Source organism: Crocodylus porosus, unplaced genomic scaffold (assembly GCF_001723895.1).
Source record: "Crocodylus porosus isolate Cpor-Errol unplaced genomic scaffold, CroPor_comp1, whole genome shotgun sequence".
Taxonomy (NCBI): Eukaryota; Metazoa; Chordata; order Crocodylia; family Crocodylidae; genus Crocodylus; species Crocodylus porosus.
The window spans coordinates 12,422,266-12,446,594 of NW_017728912.1; the positions used below are offsets into that span (position 1 = coordinate 12,422,266).

Consider the following 24,329-nt stretch of genomic DNA (forward strand, 5'->3'; position numbering starts at 1 on the left):
TTCAGGAAACTAAGTTGCAAAAAGGAAGCTTGTAAGAAGTGGAAACTTGCACAAATAAATAGGGAGGAGTATAAGAGCATTGCTCAGGTATGCAGGGATGAAGTCAGGAAGGCCAAAGCGTTACCAGCTGGTCAAGGGAAGTGATTAGTCCCCTCTATTCAGCACTGGTGAGGCCACCTAGAATTGTAGAGTCATAGAAAATGAGGGTTGGTAGGGACCTCAGGAGGTCATCTAGTCCAACCCCCTGCTTAAAGCAGGACCATCCCTAATTAGATCATCCCAGCCAAAGCATTGTCTAACAGGGTTTTGAAAACCTCTAAGGATAGAGTTTGAGTACTATATGGAGTACACATCTGGAGTAGCGTGTTCAGTTTTGGGGCCCCACTACAGAAATGATGTGGACAATCGGAGAGGGTCCAGTGGAGGGCAACAAAAATGGTGAAAGGGCTGGGGGATATGACTTATAAGGAAAGAGCGAGGGGAACTGGGCTTATTTAGTCTAGAGAAGATTTAGAGGGGATTAAATAGTAGCCTTCAACTACCTGAAGGGAGATTTGAAAGAGGATGGAGCAGGACTGTTCTCACTGGTGGCAGATGACAGAACAAGAAGCAACAGTCTCAGGTTGCAGCAAGGGAAGTTTAGGTTAGATATTAGGAATACCTTTCTCACAAGGAGAGTAGTAAAGCACTGGGACAGGTTACCCAGAGAGGTGGTGGAATCTCCATCCTCAGAAGTTTTTAAGACCGGGCTAGACAAAGCTTTGGCTGGGATGATCTAGTTCGAGATGGTCCTGGCTTGAGCATTGGGTTGGACTAGATGGCATCCTGACGTCCGTTTCTATAATTCTGTGAAACTGGGACTATGGATTCTTATCCCATTACCTGAATTAGTTTTATAAAACCTATGTCTTCCATTCTTCTGTTTTTCTCTTGTACCCACCCTGCCCCTCTCTGCAGTGCCCTCTTCTTTTCCCTTCCTGCTTCCCTACCATTTGTATTATAACCACTGCTTTCTATTTAGCTTCTTGCAGTCTCTTCACAGCATCTAAAGAGGAAAGACTGCTGCTTATGAAAGCTAATATTATACATCTCTGATTTAGTTTGTCCATAAAGGTGGAAATCTACCTTGACCTCTTTATATGCATTATCAGAAAAGCTTTCAAGATTCAAAGGGTGATATAATGTTTATCTGTGAGAAAGTCAAGGTTACTTTTACTCTGTGGAGATCCTTAAGTTTCACCAGTAAATTGTAAGAATGAAGTGCATCATGTTGTAATTGCCCACTAAACCTTAGAGCAAGAACTGTCTGTGTAAAGCTATTAGAACTACACTGCTACACACATATCAGAGGTCGCAAAAGATCTCATATAGTTGATGGATCTTTGACGCAGATTTACACAGGGTCCTTGGGCACATCTACATGAGATGTTAAATGCACAGTAGCATGCAGGGCAAAAACCATTCTAATATGCTACTTAACAGTACTATTAGGGGCGTGTGTAGATGAAACGACATTTCTCGTTTACACCAACACAGTTGTGTTTGTGTTTGCATGACCTGGGATTTCCTGCTGCTCTAAAAATCCATTTAGTGCTTAGACTACTTGGAGATGGGTTATTATGTGGTGCTCCCCAGTTACACCGCCCCAGCTATGGATTTGTTCATGCAAACAGAGACTCCGAAGACTTCTAATGAATCCCCTTTGCCACGAAATGGCACTGTGTTCCAGCATTTAGCCAGTAGGTGCCACTGTGTGATTTCTTTTTTTACCTTTGTTCACTCCTCACCCCTCCCTCACAGCACACTGTGGAGTGGCCACAGGTTCGGATCAGGTCTGCAAATTATTATTTTTATTGTAACAAAAAGAAATGGGGGAGGAAGCCAATATTCTCTTAATTTACTACCCCCTCTTAATTCTTCCGCCCCCCGCCACCTATAATATATGTCTTCCTGCCCCCCCAAGTACCCTCCACCCGTACCCCACGCACCTCCTGCCATGTGCTGCCACGCAGTGGGCATAGCTCCTGATGACAGCTGCAGCAGCATCACTGTAATGGTAAGTTTTCTGCAAGTAGTTTGAAACTTTGGAGTGAGTGCTTACATGACTTCCTTCAATACTGCAAACCTTCTGAACTTCATCACATTCCATTTCAGAACCACAACCAAAAGTCCAGGGGCAGGACACTGCCTGCCAGACCTGACGCCCAGCATATGCAGTGTCCCAGGTGATATTTAGGAAATATGTCCCACCGACCTTGTGTGTGTGTGGGGGGGGGCAAAAGTCCAGTTTTTCAACTATGCTCCCAACCCCTCTCCTCTTCCCCCCTCCCTGCAGAAAACTTTCATGGGCAGAACTCACTGGGGGTGGCAACCAGTAAAAATAAAAATGAAGAGAGTGGAAGACCTATATTGTGCAGATTTGCGGTTGTTATTTTTGTACTTTATTTTATTTTTTTATACTTTGCATATATTTTATATTGTGAAGGTGCTGGGGAGGAAGATCCCCCTTTTTTATAATACTGTTATCCTTATTTATTTAAAATCTATACTAATGCACAGTTAGCATCACTAAAAAGCCATGCCCCAGTGCTACTGCACAGAAGCACCAGTTACTGTCCATTGATATAGTACTTGGTTATACAAGTGCTAAACTTCATGTGCAGTAACTATGGCATGTTAATGAACCCCTTTGGTGTTTAGATCTCATGAGGAGAAAGGTCAGCAAAGACTCAAAGCAACAACCTATAGGGGACAGTATAGAGTGCAACCGGTAGTTGACCACAGGCAGGTGAGTTTGGTTTGGATCTTCAGCTTCACCTGTGAGAAAAGTCAAAGATTCCTGGGTGGCACAAAAACAAGAGCCTAGCTGGAATGAGTGCCTGAGAGGAAAAGTGCACTCACAAGAGTAATGTGTTGAGAGGAAGAGTCTATCTGGGGCACACAGGAGTTTTGGTGAATCCTGAACCCATTTTAATGATCTATACCATTCCCCTGACTTAGAAAGTTTAAGGTGCTCTTTTTTAAAATGTTTAGGAGGCTACATGGGAATAAGATAGATCTGGAAACCCATGGTCTTCCTACAAACCATGCAAAAAAAAAAAGGAAAATGGTGAGCGATCTTTATCAGAAAGCTCACCATATCCTGAAATAATCTTTTTTTTATCCAGTAGATCTCTGGGAGAGAGAACTTTTGAACTTTTTGAATTTTTGACACAAACTTGACAAAGTAGCTTTGAGAAATTCTGCTGAACACCCAGTGATGTGAAGTTGAACAGGCACTAGCCAAAATAAAATCACCAGTTAGCTGCACCTCATCCTGAAGCACTGCCTGACATTAATATTTAGCTCCTGCAGAATATTGTTAATTCTTCCAGTAGGAAATCAAAAGTGAGAAACTAACACATATCTCTGATGTAAAATAAAATTAAAATTAAATAATGCTTTTTTGGGGGGAAGGGGTGGGCTAGGTCTAAGAAGTCATCTTTATCCACCATAAAAGGCAAAACAAATATTCTTTATTTTAGCTTCTTAGGATCCCAGTTCATTTCTGTGGGAGCCTGGGACACTGTGAAACCAGGCAACAGCTTTCTCAAAGAGGGGAGAGAGCGAGCAGGGCATATCCAGGAAGTAGACATCTACCCCCAAATTCTCAAACTGCTGATGGTCTGTCTCCAGCCTGGCCTTCATATTCATCCTAAATCATGTGAACCAAATGTTCCATTGGTTCCATGGAAGACTATATTCAGTTCTGCTGGTATTTAGAAAAAGAATAAACTTCTACTTTTCTGCATATAAAAAGTACTTCAAATGTTAAGCATTGCAATACAGATGAAGTTGAGATTGAAGAAAATAATTGCATATTTTTCTCTTTATTGAATTTAACAAAATTTAGTAATAGTTGAATCATGATGTCAGAGAAAATGAAGTTAATAATTTGTTAGCCAGCAATAAAATGAGTATGAACTATAACCGGACACAAGGAATCTGTAACAATAAAACACTATATGTAATATATGAAGATTGATAACTTCAAAGGTCAAAGACAAATGATAATGTAATAAAAAAGAAAATGAGAACATCTTATTGCAAAGAGGAGTAAGTTATCATTCAAGGATCAATTAGGTTTTGTAATAACAGCCCCTGACCTCAAGCCAGGCAGTACAGCAGAACTGATCTGGGGGGAGGAATCTGCTCTGTTACATCTTTCAAGCTCAGCAGTTTTCAAACTTTTTAAGCTGAGCCCCACCTTTGAGTTACAATTTTATTTGCACCCCCCTACCCCCATCACCCCAGAGGAACACCACAGCAAGGCACAGGGCACCCCTCATTCTAGGAGCTACTTGGGTCCGTGGGCTCCACCTGCCACGGCTCCAGTGCATCCTGCCGTGGCCCCACTGCAGGTCTAGGTTGCATACCTGCCACCCCAGGCTCCCTGAGGCACAGCAGCCTGCTGGCAGAACCTGCCCAGGTCTCCCTGTCCCTCATCCCCCTGGCAAGGCTGTAGAGGTACCAGCTTCTTCCAAATTTTTTGTCTATACCCCCCCTAATGTTCCTTCATGTCCTCCCAGGGGGGTGCGCCCCACATTTTGAATACCTCTGTTCTAGATTTATGTCTCTAGAACAAGGAAGGTAAGAAAGGAATTGTCCCTCTGCTAATTCCAAATCTTTTCCTTAGATAGTGTAGTCATTTAGGGTGAGATATACTGTCTCAATCTTGTCCTAAACGCCAAAAGGATGGATTCCCAGTGCAGGAAATGAGTTTTAAAGTCTAATATTTTAACTACTAAAAGCATCTTTTCTTTTCCTATCAAAAGGAAAAGGGGTTTTTTTTCAAAGTTTGCATTGAGGCATTTTACACTAGTGCTATGTAAATTGCATGTGAAAATTACTATAGAGATCTAAATGATGTCTTATATTTAGGACAGTGTATGCCTGCCCCATAACTTTGCATTTCTCTATTACCTACTCCCATCAAAACTGTTTTCTTTTTACTTTGTCAGAGGAAATAAGGGAAGGAGATGTTATTTGTGTTAACTGTATTTTTTTCTCTGGTAGGTTAGCTGAATTCAGACACTGGTTACAAAGTAAAACTGACTGGGGTTTTCCTTTGGTATGGCTATCCTAATAGCTTTCTTGATTCATTTGACATTAAACTTTTAATGAAGCCTGTCTGTCCAAGCTGCAGTCTGCAGTGCTTGCAAAATGTCAGCTCCTGCAATGACAAGTGGCACTGTTACAATTCTGCGTGTAGGGGGAAGTTCATTACCTTGTGTAGAAGCCAGAGTTCAATCTGGTATCATGGAGTTAGACCTTCCTGGAGCTAACACTTAGCCAGCACCCAACACTTGAGCAGTGGCGTATGACTCAAAAGTTTGGTGAAGACAATTGCTGTCGTCCTATATAATCTCAGCTTAGTCTTTACAAAACCCTTTCATGTATCACATTCAACTCATATGCTATGAACGCATATCTGGGTCTCCGTGTATACAGAGCACTCACTATCCCTCCTGGGTTTTTGTGCCGCCTCCTGGTCCCCATCAGTTCTCTCTAAACCTGACCCCATAAAGGCACACTCAGACCTGATAGTTATCACGAATATTTCATAATGCTCACACATTTGTCATGTCTTTCATGCATTACCAGGCTTGTGAGCATGTGTACGACTGAAAAAGCCTCTCCTAGAAAATACCCTGTTATTTCCTGAGCTACAAACCAGGAGACCATGAATTTGACAAAATCCATTGATTATTTCTCTGCTGCCATAGTAGTCATTATTCATAGTGAAGTAAATCTATTGCAGCCTCCACACAGGGAGATGTTTCAACATTCAGCTGTGAAACCAGGTGACATGAGTTCAACAGCAGATGTTCCAGATGTGATCTACTTTATCTAGTACGTGCTTTCTCTAGCCTTTTGTTCTTTGGGGTGGCTACAAATGAATAGGTAGTTTCCAAAATAAATATTTTTCAAGAACTCAATAAATAGCTCTTTCTACTTACTTCTTCCCTTTGCTAGTTATACATATATAGAATAGTTTCCCATCACAACCCATATTAGCATTTGAGTTTAGGTTTGTGTATGGTTGCCTGAATAAACATTTGGTTTATTTTCTTCAGTATATAAAGGCACACCCAGAAGCATAAGGTTAATATCAGTAATACATTTTCTTAATATACTTGCCCCTAAATCCTTGTCTTTACTGGCTTGCTGATTTAAACTACCATTGTAGTGTCATGTATAAGTGAATCTAGTAACTATTATATGCCAAAGAAAGAACAGTACAGATATTTTCATCTTTTGGGAGGCGGGATTTGGTGAGGTGGAACAGAGAGAGATCTTTATAGGTCACCTGAATAAGCTACAATGACTTGACCTTGAGGAAGTCATGTGACCATCTGAGCTTTAGCCAGCCACATCATCCTGTAAATTGTTCTCAAGATAAAACAGAATATATATTCCTGTTGCAAATCTGAACTACATCTCAGGTTGAGCAGAAGCACCACAAGAAATCTCCCTTTTTGATCAGAAAAATGGCATTTGATGGTACCTGGAAGGTAGACAGAAGTGATAACTATGAAAAGTTCATGGAGGTGATGGGTAAGCTTTATTTTCTATTATGTCACAGAAGGATAATTCTAAGTACAACTATTTAAGAGTGATTGTTGAATGCTGGCGATGCCCTCCTTGTCCTCCTTTCAATTGCCTTTTAGTGTTCCTGCTCATTTGCTGACTGTCTAATACTGCCTTTTAACTTCTCTGCCTACCATGTATTCACCTCCAAATTTGTCAGCTTTTTCCCTCTACAGCTAATTTCCAGGGTAAGTTTTGGATCTCAGGTACACTGGAGTAAATACGAAGTAACTCTGTCAATGCAAGCAGAATTATTCCACGTTTACTTTGGCATAAATGGGGAATTCTCTTACTTTCCTAAATTTACCTAAAAAACCTATAGAATTAAAAAAACAAAACCCCAATACCTTTTATATAGGATTCTACAGCAAGGATATGATTTTCTGTCTATCGTTTCGTTAAATATTACACAGGCAGACATTTTATCTTAAAAGCTACAGTTTTTTAAGTAATTTCCAAAATTCCTATTTAATTTCTGTAAATTTCACTTGATTTCAGCACTATTAAATTCTATATGATGTTTCCCTAAGGATTAGATGGTGAACATTGCAGATTACTGCAGAGGAACTCATTGAAAGACAGTTTCACAATAATGTGCCAACCGGTAAAGAGATGTAACACATGCACCTAAAACTGGGCTTTCAAATTTGCACGCTGCTTTTGAAAATGCCTCCTGTTACAAGTGGTGGTTGGTTTCAGTCTCTGTGAAGACGGAGGGGGAATCATCTTCTGCAGTTTACAAAAAAGGAGACTCGTTTCCAAATAACTATATACATTGAAATGTATTTCCAGTTACTTTATTTAAATGTTGTGATTTGCGATGAAATTAAGAGCTTAGGAAAAAGAAAATAACAACTGGTCTCATAGCTGTAGAAAGAGAAATAGTTTCCAAGTCACTCCGGGTGTGAACCCTGCTGAAGTTGCTGGGAGTAACATCTGTTTACGTCTGGAATGAGTTTGACCTTTATAACTCATGGGAAATGTTCACATAAAGAAACACAGTGCAGAAAATCTAGAAATTAGAAACCTGGAGATGAGTGACACAGTAAAACAGAGAATACATTCCACAGGCCTGAATAGTTCAACAAAGGGACTGATTTTTTTCACTGCCCTATCTCTGTGGAAGTCTTTAATCTTTTGCAAAATGAATGGAAGTTAAGAGATAAAACATAGTTATTCTGGTCTGAGGGAGTCCTGCACTAACTTTACTAACAATAAATTCATCCCCTATTGGACCTGATGGGATAGATATGTATTTAATGTGTTTCTTTCTGATTGTTTTTCTAGGTGTTAATGTAATGAAGAGAAAGTTAGGAGCTCATGACAACCTGAAAATCACTATTCAGCAAGACGGAAATAAATTCACTATCAAAGAATCAAGTACTTTCCGTTCCATAGAAATAGTATTCACGTTGGGAGTTGAATTTGAGTACAGCCTGGCTGATGGGACTGACCTTACTGTAAGAGGCTCACTTTCGTATTCTCGACCTGTACTTTTACTAAAGTTATCTCTGGAATTAATGGTTTATTTAGCTTTCTGATTTTATGTAAAATTTGACTCTATCTATGTAAAGTATGTACATGTATTCATGTAGCAGAGAGCAGAATTTGGCCTCCAACTTAATGTTTATATTTGCACTATAAAAATAATCCAGTCTTCCCAAATAAGCAGTGCCGTCTAACTTAGGTCATGTTGACCCTGCAGTCAAGATGTAACTGCAGCTCGTACTGATAACAGGATAACCTCAACTGCACAGAGTTTAGCATAAGCTACAAAGCCTGCCTGAGAAGCTTGGTACGCACCTAATGAGCCTGCACTGAACTCTGTGCTACCAGAGTTACTGCCAGCAGTACCTGAGCTGGTTTGTTTAAAGCTAGATCATGCATAGCTACTTAAGCTACTGTCAGAGCAGTGACTTCACTGTGGATATACCCATAGTGTGAGCCCATAAAAGTATATTACAGCTGTTTTTAGCAGCTACACAGCTTCTGGGAAGTGTCAAAGTCTTGACACTGAACACTGGAAATCCTTTGTGACTGGGGTATTTCCCTCCATGTAATGGGAAATGAAAGGTGGGTGGTTATTCGAGAGAGGCTGCACTTGTCTCTGTCAATGAAAGAGGCAGACTTATTTGTATTTTACTGGACCCAACGTTCCTTCGGGGTCCCTTCCAGCCATATGATTCTATTCATTAAATTAAATATATATACTAAACCTACAAATCATACCAAATGTTCTGTACCAAACCTGAATTTGGGGGCTATGGTTCAAAATTCCCACTGAGTCCACAAAAAGAGACTTTTGCTCAAATCTCAAAAAAATAGTTTCAAATTGGTGGACTCCCAAAATATTTAGGGAGCTAGTTTGTGTGCAGCACCATGTGAACATGGCTGTTACAGCTGCAATGGGTAGTGGTGTAAACAACTTCTGGTTTTGGAAGTCTCGGTAGTATTTGGGACTGTCCTGGATTTTGTTCCCTGGGAGCTGGTTACTTTACCAGTACCCTGATCTCAGAAGAAATAAAACTTCTATCAATTTAATATATATATGTATACAAATAAGTATTCAAATTAGAAGAAATCCGGAAATTTCTTGGAGTTGGAAAGTCAGTAAAATAGTTTCAGTGTATCTCCATTTTACAGGACTGTTGACAGTATGCAAAAATATTAAATTGCTTTAACTCCTTTTCATGCTTTTTAACAGCATTTTAACAGCCCTGCCATATGTATGAGTCAATAGTAATACAATTGTCTTGGATATATATATTTTTTTACATTGTAGGGTTCCTGGAACATGGAAGGAAATAAGCTTGTGGGAAAATTCAACAGGAAGGATAATAACAAAGAGCTGAAGGCATTCAGAGAAATAGTAGGCGATGAACTGGTTCAGGTGAGTTAAAAAGCAACTGGAGGTTTTTCTGGTTAATGTAAAATATCAAACTATAATAAACTCAGACCTGTGTTAAAACTAGCTGAAAAATGAGAAATGCATGTAAAATCTTTTTCGTTCTAAAAATGTCCCAGGTTTGTTCAACATCTGCCATTTTTAAATTAAGATCCACTGGAATTTCAAAATTTACAGATTAAACATGGCCATTTTTTAAAATATTATCCTACCCATGTGGATTAAATTCAGTGCATGTGTCCTAAGTCAGTGGTGCTCAACCCTCCAGCCCCTGAGGCCAGATAAGTAGTGTAGGCTCTGCCGCATCCTTCAGGTGAGGTTGGTCTGCTGGCCTGATTCATTGTAGGGAAGCATGTGGGGTCAGCCAGAGAGCGTGACTCCGTGTGCCAGCCAGAGCCTGTATATTGGATCTGGCCACAGACTGACCCTACTTGCTGCCCCAGCCCTGCAGGCCAGATCCAACTGTGGCCAGACCCCATGCTCTGGCTTGACACCACGTGTCAGATCCAGCTGCAGTGACCCCATAAAAGCTGATAATTAATGCTGCCACCATTCCTCTACCACCAAATTTCTGGATACACAGGGAGCCCCTCAGGCCAGAATGCATGACCCCATTGGCCAAAGGTTGAGCACCGCTGTCCTAAGTAATGTGTATAAATAGCAGCCCACAGAATCCAACCTCATTCTGAAAGAGACCTGGATTCTAGGGCTGTGTCTGTTTAGTGCTTTATGGGCGCATCTACATGTGATGCTACATCACCTTAACAATTGCTACAGTGACATAGCATCAGCGGGCTTTATATGTGACCAGCAGCTACATCACCGTAGTAACATGCTCCCCTGATATAGCACACCACTACAGCGAATTAGCTGCTAAAAATAACCGTGCATCGTATGTATAGTTCAGTACGGGCTGTGATTCCAATAGGAAGTACTATATAATGGCGCAGTAACGTCACCATAGTGACATGTGTAGATGTGCCCTATAAGACACCTATCACTGTAGTATATCAGTGGTTCATTGTCATTAATGAGTGTGTATTTTCACATGTACTTTTATGTTCTGCTCTGTTCTGTTACTTTCCCTTCAAGTAATGTGTGTTACAGCTGAAAACTTGCCTCATATTTCTTAAAAGTCACATGACTTTTCCATTTCCATTAAGGATCCTGCCTCACTTGAATAAATTAATACAGGCTGAAAGATTTTTTAAAAAGGCGGGGAAAAACACAGTTCCAACCTTCAGTCTTTCTATTTGATTTTGGTGGAACTACTCATATGAGTGAGCTGGGGTTACTGTTGAAGTAGCAACAGGAGTGTACCCTAATATTGTAATGCTGTGATAGATAATAATGTGGGATCTGTGAAATAAATCTTAGAGGAAGAAGCCACTGATAACAACTCTTTTTTTTCGTTAAACTTTACAGACTTATGTATATGAAGGAGTTGAAGCCAAGAGAATCTTTAAAAGGGGTTAAGAATCAAGCCTAAGATGGTAGTCCAAGACAAACCAGAAAAATAGTGGAAGAATTATATTATACATGACAACTGTATGCATACAGACCCCCCAAGCAAACACCAAATTATTGGTCACTCATCCCTGATGTAAAAACAGCCATTTCCAGTCTTGCCAATATTAAATAAATAGAAAACAGGTGTATTTGCACTATAGATTGATACCTGTTTAGATATGTAGCATGTTTAAGTGCTGCAAAAACTATTTCCATTTTGTAAATAATATTGTTTCTGCACTGACACTGAAGTTGTGATTTGTTTTCATTGCTGCAAGGTGTATGTTGTTGCATGCTGCTTGTTGCTCTGTGTACTGCATATTAAGAGATTGTATAATTAATTTAAAAAAAACTTTAAAAAAACCCCCAAGCTCATAAGTTCCTGAGGCTTTTACATACACATACTTTCCAGAAGTTTTTGTGTACGTAGCCACAAAGATTGTGAGTTTGATAATATAGTTAATGTTTAAGAAGTCAAAGACATTAATAGGATTTCAAGCTTTTGTTGCAAATTTACAGACTGTGTTTTTTCAAATAAGCTATGAAGTAAAAAACCCTCCCTCTGGTACATCAAAGACACTCATTACATTTTAAATAACAGAACTATTATAAATGCCCCATATACATCTGTATTTCATATTTTACTGAAGAAGGCAGAGTAGAAATGCACGTAATAGACTAAATGAATAGATTAACTTCATTGTGAAGCTCACAAAAGCTTATGCATCTCTGATTCAATTAGTCTATAAGGTGCATCTGTACCCTGCCTTCTGCTTGACTTCAGAGTAATGTGGTTAACTACCTCTCTCTGCTTATATTCTGCTGTAACAGATGGAATTAGTAGTAGAACTAATCACATTAGATCTACTTCTACTATAATCTATACTTTGGTTGAATACAGATGAAATTTCATCTTCTGTGTTCTTTCTGTATTCATGTCCTTTTTTTCATGGTGTCTTTCACTGAAACCATACTAACTATGAGATGAAAGAACAGGCAAAACTCTTTTGACCACGATACAAACTTTTTCACCACTGTACATCTGCTGCAGGAATATACATATAAGGATAGGCAGAGCTTCTTCTGGTCTTGGAGCTTCTTCTGGCCTGATTGCCAGGGATAGATAGCAGTTTGCCTTGATGTTTCTATTCAGATCTCTCAGTGTCAGCCTTAGTGTTTGTCTGAGATGAGGGGTGGCAGGCTAAATGGACAGAGAAGGAATATGGTTGAACTATGTGGTGGTAATTTGTGATGTATGGTGATTCTAAAACACAAAAGGAACCACCGTAATCATCCAGTCTGACCTCTGGCATAACGCAGGTATTGCCTAATAGATCCTGCAGTGGAGAATTACTTTTCCCTGGCCACAGAAGTGAACGCTCTTGAGCTGTAGGACTGATGATTAAGCTACAACATTTATTTCAGAAAAACAAGCAGGACTGATGCAGATCATGATGCTGCTGCTGCAATCCTTGGGGCAAAGCAGTTCCAATAGTTAGTTCCCGTTACTGTCAAACAACTGCAATTCACTTGCAATTTCAGTGTTCTAACCACTGCTTTTACCCACCGCAGCTTGAACCTTTGCTTTCCTCTTACAAGCTAGAAGAACGTAAGAACATGCTATATCAAATATCCCCTTATACCAGAAACCCCCTTCCTGTGTAGATGTTTATATAACATTATCAAGATCCCTTTTACTCTCTTGTCTTTAAAAAACTGCATATTGGGCACAGTTTCTCACTTCAGGGAAGGTTTTTCCAGGTATCATGTGATCCTTTCAGCTCCTTTCTGAGCCCATTCTAATTCCATGAAACTTTACATGCCTAAATGGCAGCTACCCAGTGACCTAACTGCCATTTTTGATACATACCCAGTTTGCAATTCAACTGCACATGTGGTGTGTACATGGAAGCACCTCCACGCTGAGCTGGGAGGAGGAGGCTGCCCTCTGGCTAGGCAGGTACACAGCTACATGTGAGTGAGTTAGTCATGAATGTATAGCTGGCAAATGTCTTGTTTACCTTAGCTTCTTTTCCACCATGGAGAACACAGAAGAGCAGCAGAGTCTCGCAATGCCTGATGAAGGGTGTTTGTGCCCCAAAGCTTGCAAAGAACTTTTCCCCGGGTATTTAGTTGGTCTAATAAAAGATATCATATCTGCCCAAAGAAACTTGCCTACCTATAGTTGGCAAAGACACGCGTCTTTTGGAAGAGCATCTATTGCAGAATATTTTTTCCTTAATTCTCCCAGTCTTTCTCCTTTCTGGGCATGCTCAAAGACTTTCTTTGCCAATTTTTTTTTGCTGGTTTCTGCAGCTCCCTTTATCTGTAGGTATTTTTGTCCAAAGTGTCTAACAGCTCCATCTACTGGTTCAAGAATATCATGCAGAAAGAATTGGAAGCCCTGATACCATCAGAAGAATGAACCCATCGGGGTACCTGATAGTCAGGGATGGGCATAGCTTGTTTAAGAATTTAGCTGTTGAGCTGCCTGCAAAAGGTCAACATGCATATACCTGAGCCTATACATTACAATGACAAAATTCTCCATTTTCATAACAATTTTGGTGGGATGAGATATATCAACTGTTGGCCTAGAGAACGTTTTGTTCCCTCTTGTTTGTGGAGTTACATGCAAAACACAGGGCTATTAGTTCAGAACCCCAAGCTGCAGCAGGGGAAATTTGGGTTGGAGATTAGAAGGAAATTACTGACTATGAGGGTGGTTAAGTATTGAGACAGGCTACCTAGAGAAATTGTGGAATCTCCATCCTTGGACATTTCCAAGAGCAGGTTAGACAGACACCTGGCTGGGATGGTTTAGCTAGGAATGATCCTGCCTTGGGCAAGGGGCTGGACTAGATGACCTTGGCAGGTTCCTTCCAGTACTACTTTCCTATGATCCTATATGTTTGGCTCTAGGAGACTGCAGAGTTAGAACCTGGATCTGTTGGAGCGGTATTCTTGGAAACGTGAGCACTATTACTCTGCACTATTACTATTTAGCGTAGGGCTACCGTATGTCTGGGTTTTTCTGGACATGTATTCTTTTTGGGTCCTCTGATCTCTGTCCAGATGACTTTTTGAAATATGAACAAACGTCCGGGATTTTGTTCTGATAGTCCTTTTTCAAAACTGGTGCTCATTTTCTAGCTTGCTCTAGCGGTGTGCATGTATACCAGGGAGCCAGGTTTTTCATTTCATGTGCAAAAACACGGATTTTCCTCTTTAAAGGAAGCCTTCCACCCTGCAAGGAGGTGCTTGGGGTGAGCAGCCAGGGGGCAGCACATGCATCTGCACACACACGCACGCAGCCAGCATACAGCCAAGCAGGGTGGTGAGAGCAGCCCCAGCAGCTGAATGCAGGTAATTCTGTGGGGAGAAGGAGGTGGAGGGCCAGAGCTTAGGGACTGTCTGAGGCCCCAATCATGCACAGCACCAAGGGCTCCAGGCCTCAACCTTTACTAAGGCCTGAAGTGTCAGGCCCCGACAGTTGCTATGAACCAAGGCACCAAGCTCAGACCACTGCAGAGGCCTGAGGTGCCAGGCTCAGACTGTTGCTAAGGCATGAGGCACCAGGCTCCGTATACAAGCCTCTGGAGCTTGAAGAGCAAGGCTTTGAACACATGGAGCTAGAAGAGCAGGGCCCATGGAGTTGGAAGAGGAGTGCCATGGCATACTCCTCTAGGAAAGATGGTCTCCTGTTTTTCTCTGGCTTCACATGATCAGGGCAGGATGAGTCGGAGGCATTTAGAATATTCCCTGTGCCTGTGACTTGGGGACGGACTCTCTGCACTGAGTAAGTGAGAAGGAAAGGACCTGGGACATGATCTGTACGGGATCTTCTTTGACAAAGCAGCACTAGGAGGTCACATGGCTTGGACAGCAGACCTATCGAGCTTATGGCCTGTAGGGTCTGTGAGATCAGTCAGTCTGACTTTTCATGTGGTCCCCCTATTGCTCTTGTCATGGACTGTATCACTTATGCTTGCCTAACACATATCTTCCAGAAACGCATTGCTCTTGGTAGGAGGAAGATACTAAGCAAGGGTGAATTCACCACTGCCCTTGTTTGCTGCTTCCAGTGGCCAATCACTCTCAATATTAAAACCTGTACCTCGTTCCTAAATACACTGGGTCAAACTTTGGCTTTCATCCTCAGGCCCCTTCTTCCCTCCTAACCTACAAAGCTGTAGGAGTCAGGGTCACCTAGGGAAAAGCCTCTGCTGTATCAATGCATCACCTGATTGGTCCCTCAAATCATAGTGCATGAATGGGGTGACCCAGTGCACAAAGCAGGAAATAGCTTCAACCTCCAGCTGGGCTGGCCAATGTCAGGACATCAACCTTGCAGGGTGTGCTTCAGTGTGACATCATCAGGGCCTCAGAGACGACCTCAGGCTATTGGGCAGGGGGGCAGCAACATCACAAAGGCTTTGACAGGATAAATGTTGGCTCCTCTTCACCTCCCCCTACCGACTTCATTTCTGCTTTCCTCTAACCTGAGAAGAGCAGTGCTGGTGTAGCTGTAGGTTTCCTAATGCTTTTGGTCAAAATGATTGTATATCAGCCCACGGAGCTAGAAGAGCAGGGCTTTGAGGTCATGGAGTTGGAAAAGCAGGGCTTCAAGCCCATGGATGTGGAAGAGCAGGGGTACACAGCAGTGGTGCGAAGGAAAAGGTGGACAAGGTAATACAGAACCAGTAGCAAGAGTCTGAATTGATGGAGAGGGAGGAGCACAGGGATGAAGCGATAGAGATGGATCAGAACAACCTGTGGCATGGGTGCCACAAGTGACACAGGCAGCCTTTGTGGCACACAGCAAACTGAGGAGGAGAATGCGCAGCTCAGCAGCAGGAAAAGCAGGGAGCAGTGGGTGGGAGGAGAAAGCAGATCAGCATATTAGGCAAGGGAAGGGGCTTGGAGTGGCACTCAGGGAGGGTGCGGGGTACATCTGCCTAACATGTTGGCCCCCATTGGAGTAAAACAACCCCCTTCTCTGGTTTAAAAATGGACATTTTCTTTAGAGGAGGCTTGAACAGAGAAGCTTCACTTTCTGTTTGCAGAAAGACAACTCTGCAGGATATCTCCCTATTATAATCGCGTTAATATGCAAGGCGACAAGATGGCGGGAGTCCCCGCCCTTCATGTCATGGGACCAAGGAGGAGAAAGTTGCAGCGCACGCTTTTTGAAAACCAGACAGGTGACAGGGCGAACTTACCGATCATCATGTGCATCGCCTAGGTAATATAAGGGAGCACCTAGCCGCACCCGAGTGAGGTCGTTCATCACCTGCTCCGTTATTACAAGGGACGCTAGCCTGATCACCAGCTTCTGCCTCCCGTCCGCGATTAGCAACCACCAGACACTGTTTGCTATCACCGTGACATGTCAGCACGTACTGCCAGTTGTATTCTTCTTGTCTGCTTCTGTCTTCTCTCTCCCGCAGCTGCCGCCGTAAATAATTAAAACCCTTTGATTTTTCATCACCCCACCCGCTCCTTGTCAATTGTTTAATCGCAACAATGTGCAAGCCGACTTGCACAACCCCACTGTCCGCTAAAAGTCTCGAAAATTTTATCTCCGGTCCTCACACACACCAAGTAGCAGCGTGACATGGCGTCACGAACAGGATCGGGACTTTTAGACCCACTGGGTCACCGCATGTCCGTGGGGCAGGGGATGCCGCCCCACCGAAGATGACACCGAATTGTGGGTGCACATGAACTACCACTCTGCCAGTTCGGCTCCCAAAGCTTGCCAGGGCTACTTGTCCTTAAAGAAAGGCCAAAAGGAATGGGCTTTTGAGGGGTTACCCTCAGCCTTGGGCTGCCTGTTGACGGACCCCAGAACTTTGTTCCGTCCACTCGATGAGGGGCAGTGTCTCTGAAGGAAGTTAAGGGGTACAGGATAGGAGACCCGGGCGAGGGGGCTGCGGCACTTAAAGAGCCTTGGGGTCGATATGCCCGCGGATAACTACCGCTGTCCGCCCTTGAAGGAGGGCTCCATGGGACATGAAATGGCAGATCTGATAAGTGACTTAGAGACGCATGGAAAAACCACACACAAGTGGATGTGGCCCACGTGGGATAAGACAAAGTGCCTGAGTATTCTGTATCAGCACTTTGTAAATACTGTGTGCTCATACACTAATTTGGAGTCTCAACTCCATGCTGTGGTGCAATTGGCAGCCGATGAAGGCCAAGAGAAAGTGAAGCAGGTGGCAGAGGCACCATTGCCCGGGAAGCCTGTGGCTCCGCCCTCAGCGCCGCCCCCTCCATACAACGGTCCGGAGGGTGGGCCGGTAGAGAAAGCTCCATCTGCCCTTTACCTGAAACTGCCAGCTTCGCCTGACGTGCCACAGTCCACGCCCCCAACGACACCAGCTACGCCTAGGGCCTACCCGGTAAGAACCACGAAGATCACCATCGGGCCTGCAGGACAGCCAGTGACAAGCACTTCCTGGCGAAGTAGGTCACAAACAGAGATACATGACCTAATCACCTCCACGTCCCGCCACCTGGGGGAGCTGCCATTAGTCTGGCTGGGCCGCATGGTCATAGATTTTGGTTATGATCGAGTGGACCAAGAAGAAAGCATGATGATGCTCCGTAGCCCCACCAGGGCCTCCGGATTAGGAGGTATTAATGCTGCCATTCACAATCATGAATTCCCCTCCCGGCACTAGTAGTTATTGCTTTGTCCATGACGCGACATACAGTCCATGAGGGGCCCAGGTCCGCCACCAGCAGAGGACGTGACCAACTGACGAACTATATAGTAGTGTTCAGTTATTATCACTGGGAGCCAAATATTAATCCAAGAGGGAATCTTCCCCCAGAGCAACAGGTGGCCCTATACCCTCAGCGATACCTCTCCGATCCGGGGTCAGTCCCAATACTACTGGCGGAAGTAACTGCGGCCTGTGACCTTTATTGGCCTAATGATCCGACCTCTTGCCTGTGGCTACAAACATTCTGCGGACAGCCAGTCAGTAGCATGCCCAAGGCCTTCCACAAACTGCCTGTCGACCCCCCGTCCGGTGGCCTCGCTTCAGCTGTTATGGCCATGTCCTCAGGTGGCTCCAATTGCTACACCATTAGCCAACCGAAAGACCCCCCGCGGCGCACACCAAAAAACCACGCCATGTTCGGGTTCCTCCTCAATCAGGGAGGAATGAGTAAGCAGCAAATCCACCGACTGAACCAGGAGACGCAAGAGAAGTTAGGCGCTGCCCTAGGATTCCGTTGGAACGATGAATACCAGGACGGACTAGAAGCAACAGAGAGACACCCAAAAAATAAGTAGCGGCCGTTGGCTAGGGAGCCCCACCTGGGGACAAGCAGCCATACACTACAATATGGTACCACCACCCTTCCGACCCGGCAGCTGTCCCTACGCCCCACCATACACTGCTAGACACAGGAGCACAAGTCAACGTTATCACCCCCACGTTGCCCCATGTTAGTATAGGGACCAATATCTTTGTCCAAGGACTGAATGTAACGGAAAGTGTTCCAGTAGTCAAAGTCCTAATCTCACCGTTCAAACCAGTACGAGCAGCAGCGAGGTCATTCTGAGCCGTTTTGGGCACCCAAGTTCTGTTAGGAGTGAGCGGCATAAGACAACTTCATCTTGGAAGATCCATGTTACAAGCCCTCCCGATTAGAGAGCCCTCCATTGTGCCGCCCACCGTCAAGGTTCACCCACACCACCCTGAACTTCTCCGGAAAAACTTATGGAAGTTCCGGATGATACCCACAAAAGAACCTTTAAGGGCAAGCCTTGACAATTTATTGCAAACCCTTCTTGCGAAGCGCCAAATAGAAGTCGTTACCCAATCCAATCCGTTACCTGTCACCAGGATGGGGCATCATGAAGCCATCGAACCCTACCCAAGCCCGACTCATTGTCGATTATAGAGCAGCCAATGATTGAATAAGACCCCTGGCCACCCCAGCAGTGCTGTCCATCACTCAACTACTTCACGACGTACATTTGCACACACAATCATGGGCCAACAACATTGAACTGAAAGGCATGTTCTTTTCCATCCCCTTAGACGATATGGAAGGACTTCTTAATATGTGCGTAAACGGAGTGATGTATAAATGGAAAGTACGTCCACAAGGCTATCGCAATTTGTGAGTGACAGCGGTGGGGGCACTAGCGCCAGTTCTCGAAAGCATAGCAACCCCAAGCTCTGTGTGCATCTATTCATACGTAGACAACGTACTAATAATTGATGCCGACCCCGCCATGGTGCAGGAAATAGGCAATCGAACATGCGTGGCCCTCACTCAGGCTGCCTGGACAATTAATATGGAAAAATCAGTAACCGAGCCTAATAAGCAGTTCACGTTCCTGGGAATTACATTTTCACCCTCAGGAATATCAGTTGGAAAGCCTGACCAGTTAGCCACCTGGAGAGAACACCATCCGAAAATGAAAAAACAGTTCCAAGAATTTTTAGGGCAACTGATGTGAGCCCGACACTTCCTGCTGCCACACTTGCACCCCTTTGTTCGACGTCTTCAGAGAAAAACACGGGGACACGCCTGGCGCTTCTGACAACTCTGACACAAAGAAATTTAAGGAACTCATTGAGTTTTTCCACATGCCACCGCACATCCACAGTTTCACACCGACGGAGCCCCTGCGAGTCAGCTATAACTGGTCGAAAGACCAATTATCGGTGGTAGTGTGTAATGCCCAAGGTGGTCCAATTTATTACAACTTTGCCGCCATTGCGGGAGAGCAACACTGGTATGGACTCGCCCTCGCCTGCCTGACCCTCCAGTTGGCAAGCCCATTTTCAGTACAGCACGGCATTATTTACGGGCCTAGCGCTGAGACCTTTCCTGGCCTTAACCCCAGCAGGCCATCTGCTTGCTTTGGCGGCCTACCAGTAACTTGGGCTAGGCTGGTTAACGACGTTCATGCCACGTGGGGCAGTTGGCAGTTCCAAGAAGAACTCGCAACATGGCCTGCGTTCCTCTTAAACTCAACACAGTGAAAGATGTGCAAGATGCACTTCAACGGATAATTCAGTGGTGGAGTGAACCTGTCGAATTGCAAGCAGACAGAGGACCCCCCTTCACTAGCAAGTTACTAACCCAGTTTGCCATGGCACGAAATATTACGCTCCACACACATCTTCAATATCACCCAGAGAGCAATGGAGTAGTGGAAAGAGCTAGAGGTCTCTTAAAACAAGCCCTTCTAACTGCGGGAGACGGCAATTACAAAGGATGGGAGCGACACTTACCCCAAGTCCTAGCTAATCTTAACTCCAGCAAACCACACTGGGACTCTTGAGCCCCCACATCCCCTGCACCGTGGAAACCCATTTACGCAGCCGGCGATCTTGTATGGCTCATGATTCCTAAGGGTCCCCATCCGTCAGACCCCCTTGAAACCACCGTATTGCAACTCATCACTTACCCTAATACATATTGGTATGAAGTTCCTCGTACTCACATATTAACACACCATAATTGGCTAAGCCGATGCGACCCAAAATTGCTATAAATCTTAGCTAGTTGTGTAGGTCTTGTTAATTGTTATTGATGTGTTATCTTGTTGCAGGTTCTGAGTAATGACTTGCAAGAAAATTCCTTTCTGACATTAGCTATCGTGTCCTGCAACTGCATAAATGATACCTTCATTGCACGTACCGACCAAATCCCCAGTGTTCAGCAGCTAGGCCTTTCATTTACCCCATTTACTTTTAATAATTCCTTCGAATTCGCATGCTGGGCCAATTTTCCTAGTTGCCTGTCGGGGCGTCCCAGCACAGTCAATGGCATTTCCCTAAATCCTATTAATTTAACAAACTCAGTGGCCCCCATAGTGTGGCTAAAAAATGGTACTACCATAGACCGACTACTGTTGTGTAACACCTCCAAGCAGCAAGCAATTTTTATGTGGTGGCCAACCTTTAATAATAGCAGTTGCCACCACTCCACATGGGTTTCCCAACTTATAAGCACCCCCTATTTCGGAAAAGTCGTTTCCTTTCCAGCAGGCCTTCAAACCTTAGTCTCGGCCTGTAAAACAGCAGCAGCGCAGTGCAACTACCCAACTAGTACCGATGCAGTTACGTATGTTCCATCAAACTTTAGCCCAACGGCTTTTGGGCAAGTGTGTGCGCATGCTCCGAAGCTAATTCTCCACAATTGTTCCAATTCTCCAGCAACCACTCCCTGTAATAGTTGTTTCCCAAAAGATGCCTTACCACCAGGTTGGGTATGGCTTAATCTTAACACTTCTCGTGCCTTTTTAGATATCCAGCCAGATCCCAACTATACATGGACATTAGTCACCACCGTCCTCAACATGAAACAGTATACTTTACCACGAGTCGCCTTTTTTCCAACGCCCACAGACTGGCCATGCAAAACGCAGCGCATGGGATCAAATGTCCCACCTCAAACGGCTAGGCACTATATTCCCTTCAGTCAGTACCCCCCATGCATTAACCAAACTTGTGTATCTTAACCAAGCCTTCGAGGCCTTTGGAAATTCAACAAAAACAGGTTTTGAAAAAACGTAACAAGTGATCAACGAGCTTCAACAAGCCGTTTACTTTAACTGCCTCGGGTTAGACTATCCGTTAGCCACAGAAGGCGGCCTTTGCACTGCCCTAAACGACATCTACAACGGCTCTTCTCCATCCGGAAGTGACAGTCAGCTACAATGCTGTTTGCGTTTTACCTCTGCTAGCTTCAATCTCACCGAAGTCCTGCAAGGAATTGACGTTGCCCTCAACCTTACACGCCAAGCCTGCGATATTGGTTCTAACTTTGACTGGATGTTTAGCTGGCTCGACGTGTTCGGACTCGGTCACTTAAAGCGCCTAGCGGTTACACCCTTAACCATTTGTTCTGTTGGTGTTATAATATGTTGTTTATTCTGTTTTCTATTGCAGTGGCTAAAGTCATGATTAGTACATTTACCTGCATTTGTATAAACCCACTTACCCAGTGACAAAGCAACTATGAATTCGGCCGTACAAGAGCCGTACCCTGAAGATGAGTATGGTACCACAATTTAGAACATCTTGCTGCCTCGTGCAAGGGGACATGTCTCCCTATTATAATCACGTTAGTGCGCAAGGCGACAAGATGGCGGGAGTCCCCGCCCTTCATGTCACGGGACCAAGGAGGGGAAAGTTGCAGTGCACGCTTTTTGAAAACCAGACAGGTGATAGGGCGAACTTACCGCTCATCATCATGTGCGTCGCCTAGGTAATATAAAGGAGCGCCTAGCTGCACCCGAGCGAGGTCGTTCATCACCCGCTCCGTTATTACAAGGGACGCTAGCCTGATCACCTAGCTTCCGCCTCCCGTCCGCGATTAGCAACCACCAGACACCATTTGTTATCACCGTGACATGTCAGCATGTACTGCCAGTTGTATTCTTCTTCTGTCTTCTTTCTCCTGCAGCTGCCGCCGTAAGTAATTAAAACCCTTTGATTTTTCATCACCCCACCTGCTCCTTGTCAATTGTTTAATCGCAACAACGTGTAAGCTGGACTTGCACAACCCCACCGTCCGCTAAAAGTCCCAAAAACTTTATCTCCGGTCCTCACGCACAGCAAGTAGCAGCGTGACACAGGGCTCCTGCCTTTCTCACATGGATACATGTGGAATTGTCCCTTGCTTGCAGCTATTAAGCTAGTCACTCTCCACCTTGTGGTACATGTCTAGCCTATTCAGAGCCATCCCTAGGGGTGTGCTGGGCCCAGGGCATACGAGCCTGTTATGGGACCCAAGGTTGGGGTGGGGAGCAGCCAGTGTTGGTAGCGCGTGATGGCAGCATGTGGCAGTAGGGCCTGTACAGGACTGTCCGCATGGCCCCTCCCCTTCCCGCCCGCCATAGGGACAGCCTTGAGCCTACGCCCCTCCCCTTCCCCCCACCATAGGGACAGCCTTGAGCCTACGCCTCTCCCCTTCCCCCCCACCATAGGGGCCTACATTTCTCCAACTTATTTATTTTTCTCTTAATTACAGCCAGCGGCCAAAAGAGTGAAATATAAAATTGTTTAGATCAAAGAAACTTCAGCACATTTTATGGGAACCAAAGTGTCTTCTGATGCTCTACACAAGACCTTGGTGTGATGGTTGCAGGACTCTGAAAAAGGCATAAGGAACCTGAGGCAGTTCCCAAGGCAACCAAGCAGCCCTATTCAGGGGTGGCCTGCTTGCCTCTCTTGAAGAAGGCCCTAGGAAAGGTAGGCCAAAACAGCCATGCCCCAACCCAGTGTTTCCTGGTGTAACAGGGCCCTGCCCGAGCCACCAACTTTTCCAATGGCAGGTGGTCAGCATGAGCCTGGCGGAGGAGAAAAGCATGCAGCCCCCTTTAAGGGAATGTATGCCCAGCTGTGCTGGAATAGCCCAGGCCCAGGTGGAATACTAGTGTGGACCCCGAGAGACCATCTACTTTTTAACCTCGAGAGTGTGAAGGATTAGCTCGCTTCTCAGTCAGGGTGAAGAACATTTCTTTAGCATGGCTAGTCTTTTTGCGTAGCCTGAAGCAGAGTTTTCATGTGGCCAGAAAGTCAAACTACTTCAACCCAAACAGGATAAGGGCTTCTTGGAGTGTGATACTGGGATGAAGTAAGCTGTTACTACAGGCCACCCTAAATGCAGTGTGAAGTATGCCAAGATTAAAAACTATGGGAAAGGTGGCTGTCAACTGGAGAACTTTTATCAGCGCTGCAGGATACCCCATGATATGCTATAATCTTGTACCGAGCCCCCTGTGACTTGCAATATTAAGGCTCAATGTAACTGCATAGCTTTGCAAGTGTCTGCCTTTGTGCACATAGAGGAAGAAAGCATAAAAATAAAAATAGGTTATACTGCCTAGTCCATGTGGGTACTAACTATGTGGCCAGGAGGAGCCCTGATCGCCTGATGGAGGACTACCATGCTCTGGGGTGCGTGCTGAAGGAGATGGGCGCACAGGTGGTTTTCTCTTCTATCCTGCCAATGAGTGGACGAGGCAGACGGCATAAAATGTGCATCACGGAGACCAACTGGCGGCTACAGGAATGGTTCTTCGAGGAGGGCTTTGGCTTCCTCAGCCACGACCAGCACATCACGACAAGAGACATGCTGGGATGGGACAGGCTCCACCTTTCCCCTAAAGGTAAGCATGTGTTCTCTTCTAGGTTGGCGGACCTCCTCCGGCGGGCTTTAAACTAGGCTCATCGGGGGAAGGGGAAGATGAGGGCAGAGAAAACATCAGACTGCCAGACCAAACAGCACCCACAACTAC

General features: G+C 44.5%; 1 protein-coding gene across 1 annotated transcript; it reads left to right on the plus strand.

Annotated features, from left to right (window-relative positions):
• Window positions 1–5,993: 5,993 nt before the first annotated feature.
• Window positions 5,994–11,276, plus strand: FABP2 (fatty acid binding protein 2). Its single transcript, XM_019534320.1, has 4 exons — window positions 5,994–6,597; window positions 7,918–8,090; window positions 9,413–9,520; window positions 10,961–11,276. The coding sequence occupies exons 1-4, from the start codon at window positions 6,531–6,533 to the stop codon at window positions 11,009–11,011; spliced, it is 399 nt and encodes a 132-aa protein (XP_019389865.1). The 5' UTR covers window positions 5,994–6,530; the 3' UTR covers window positions 11,012–11,276.
• Window positions 11,277–24,329: the final 13,053 nt, after the last annotated feature.

Coding starts and splice junctions, on each gene's coding strand:
- FABP2 (XM_019534320.1), top strand. CDS start 6,531: ATGGCATTTGATGGTACCTGGAAGGTAGACAGAAGTGATAACTATGAA. Junction 6,598..7,917: donor AAAGTTCATGGAGGTGATGG/GTAAGCTTTATT, acceptor TTGTTTTTCTAG/GTGTTAATGTAATGAAGAGA. Junction 8,091..9,412: donor CTGATGGGACTGACCTTACT/GTAAGAGGCTCA, acceptor TTTACATTGTAG/GGTTCCTGGAACATGGAAGG.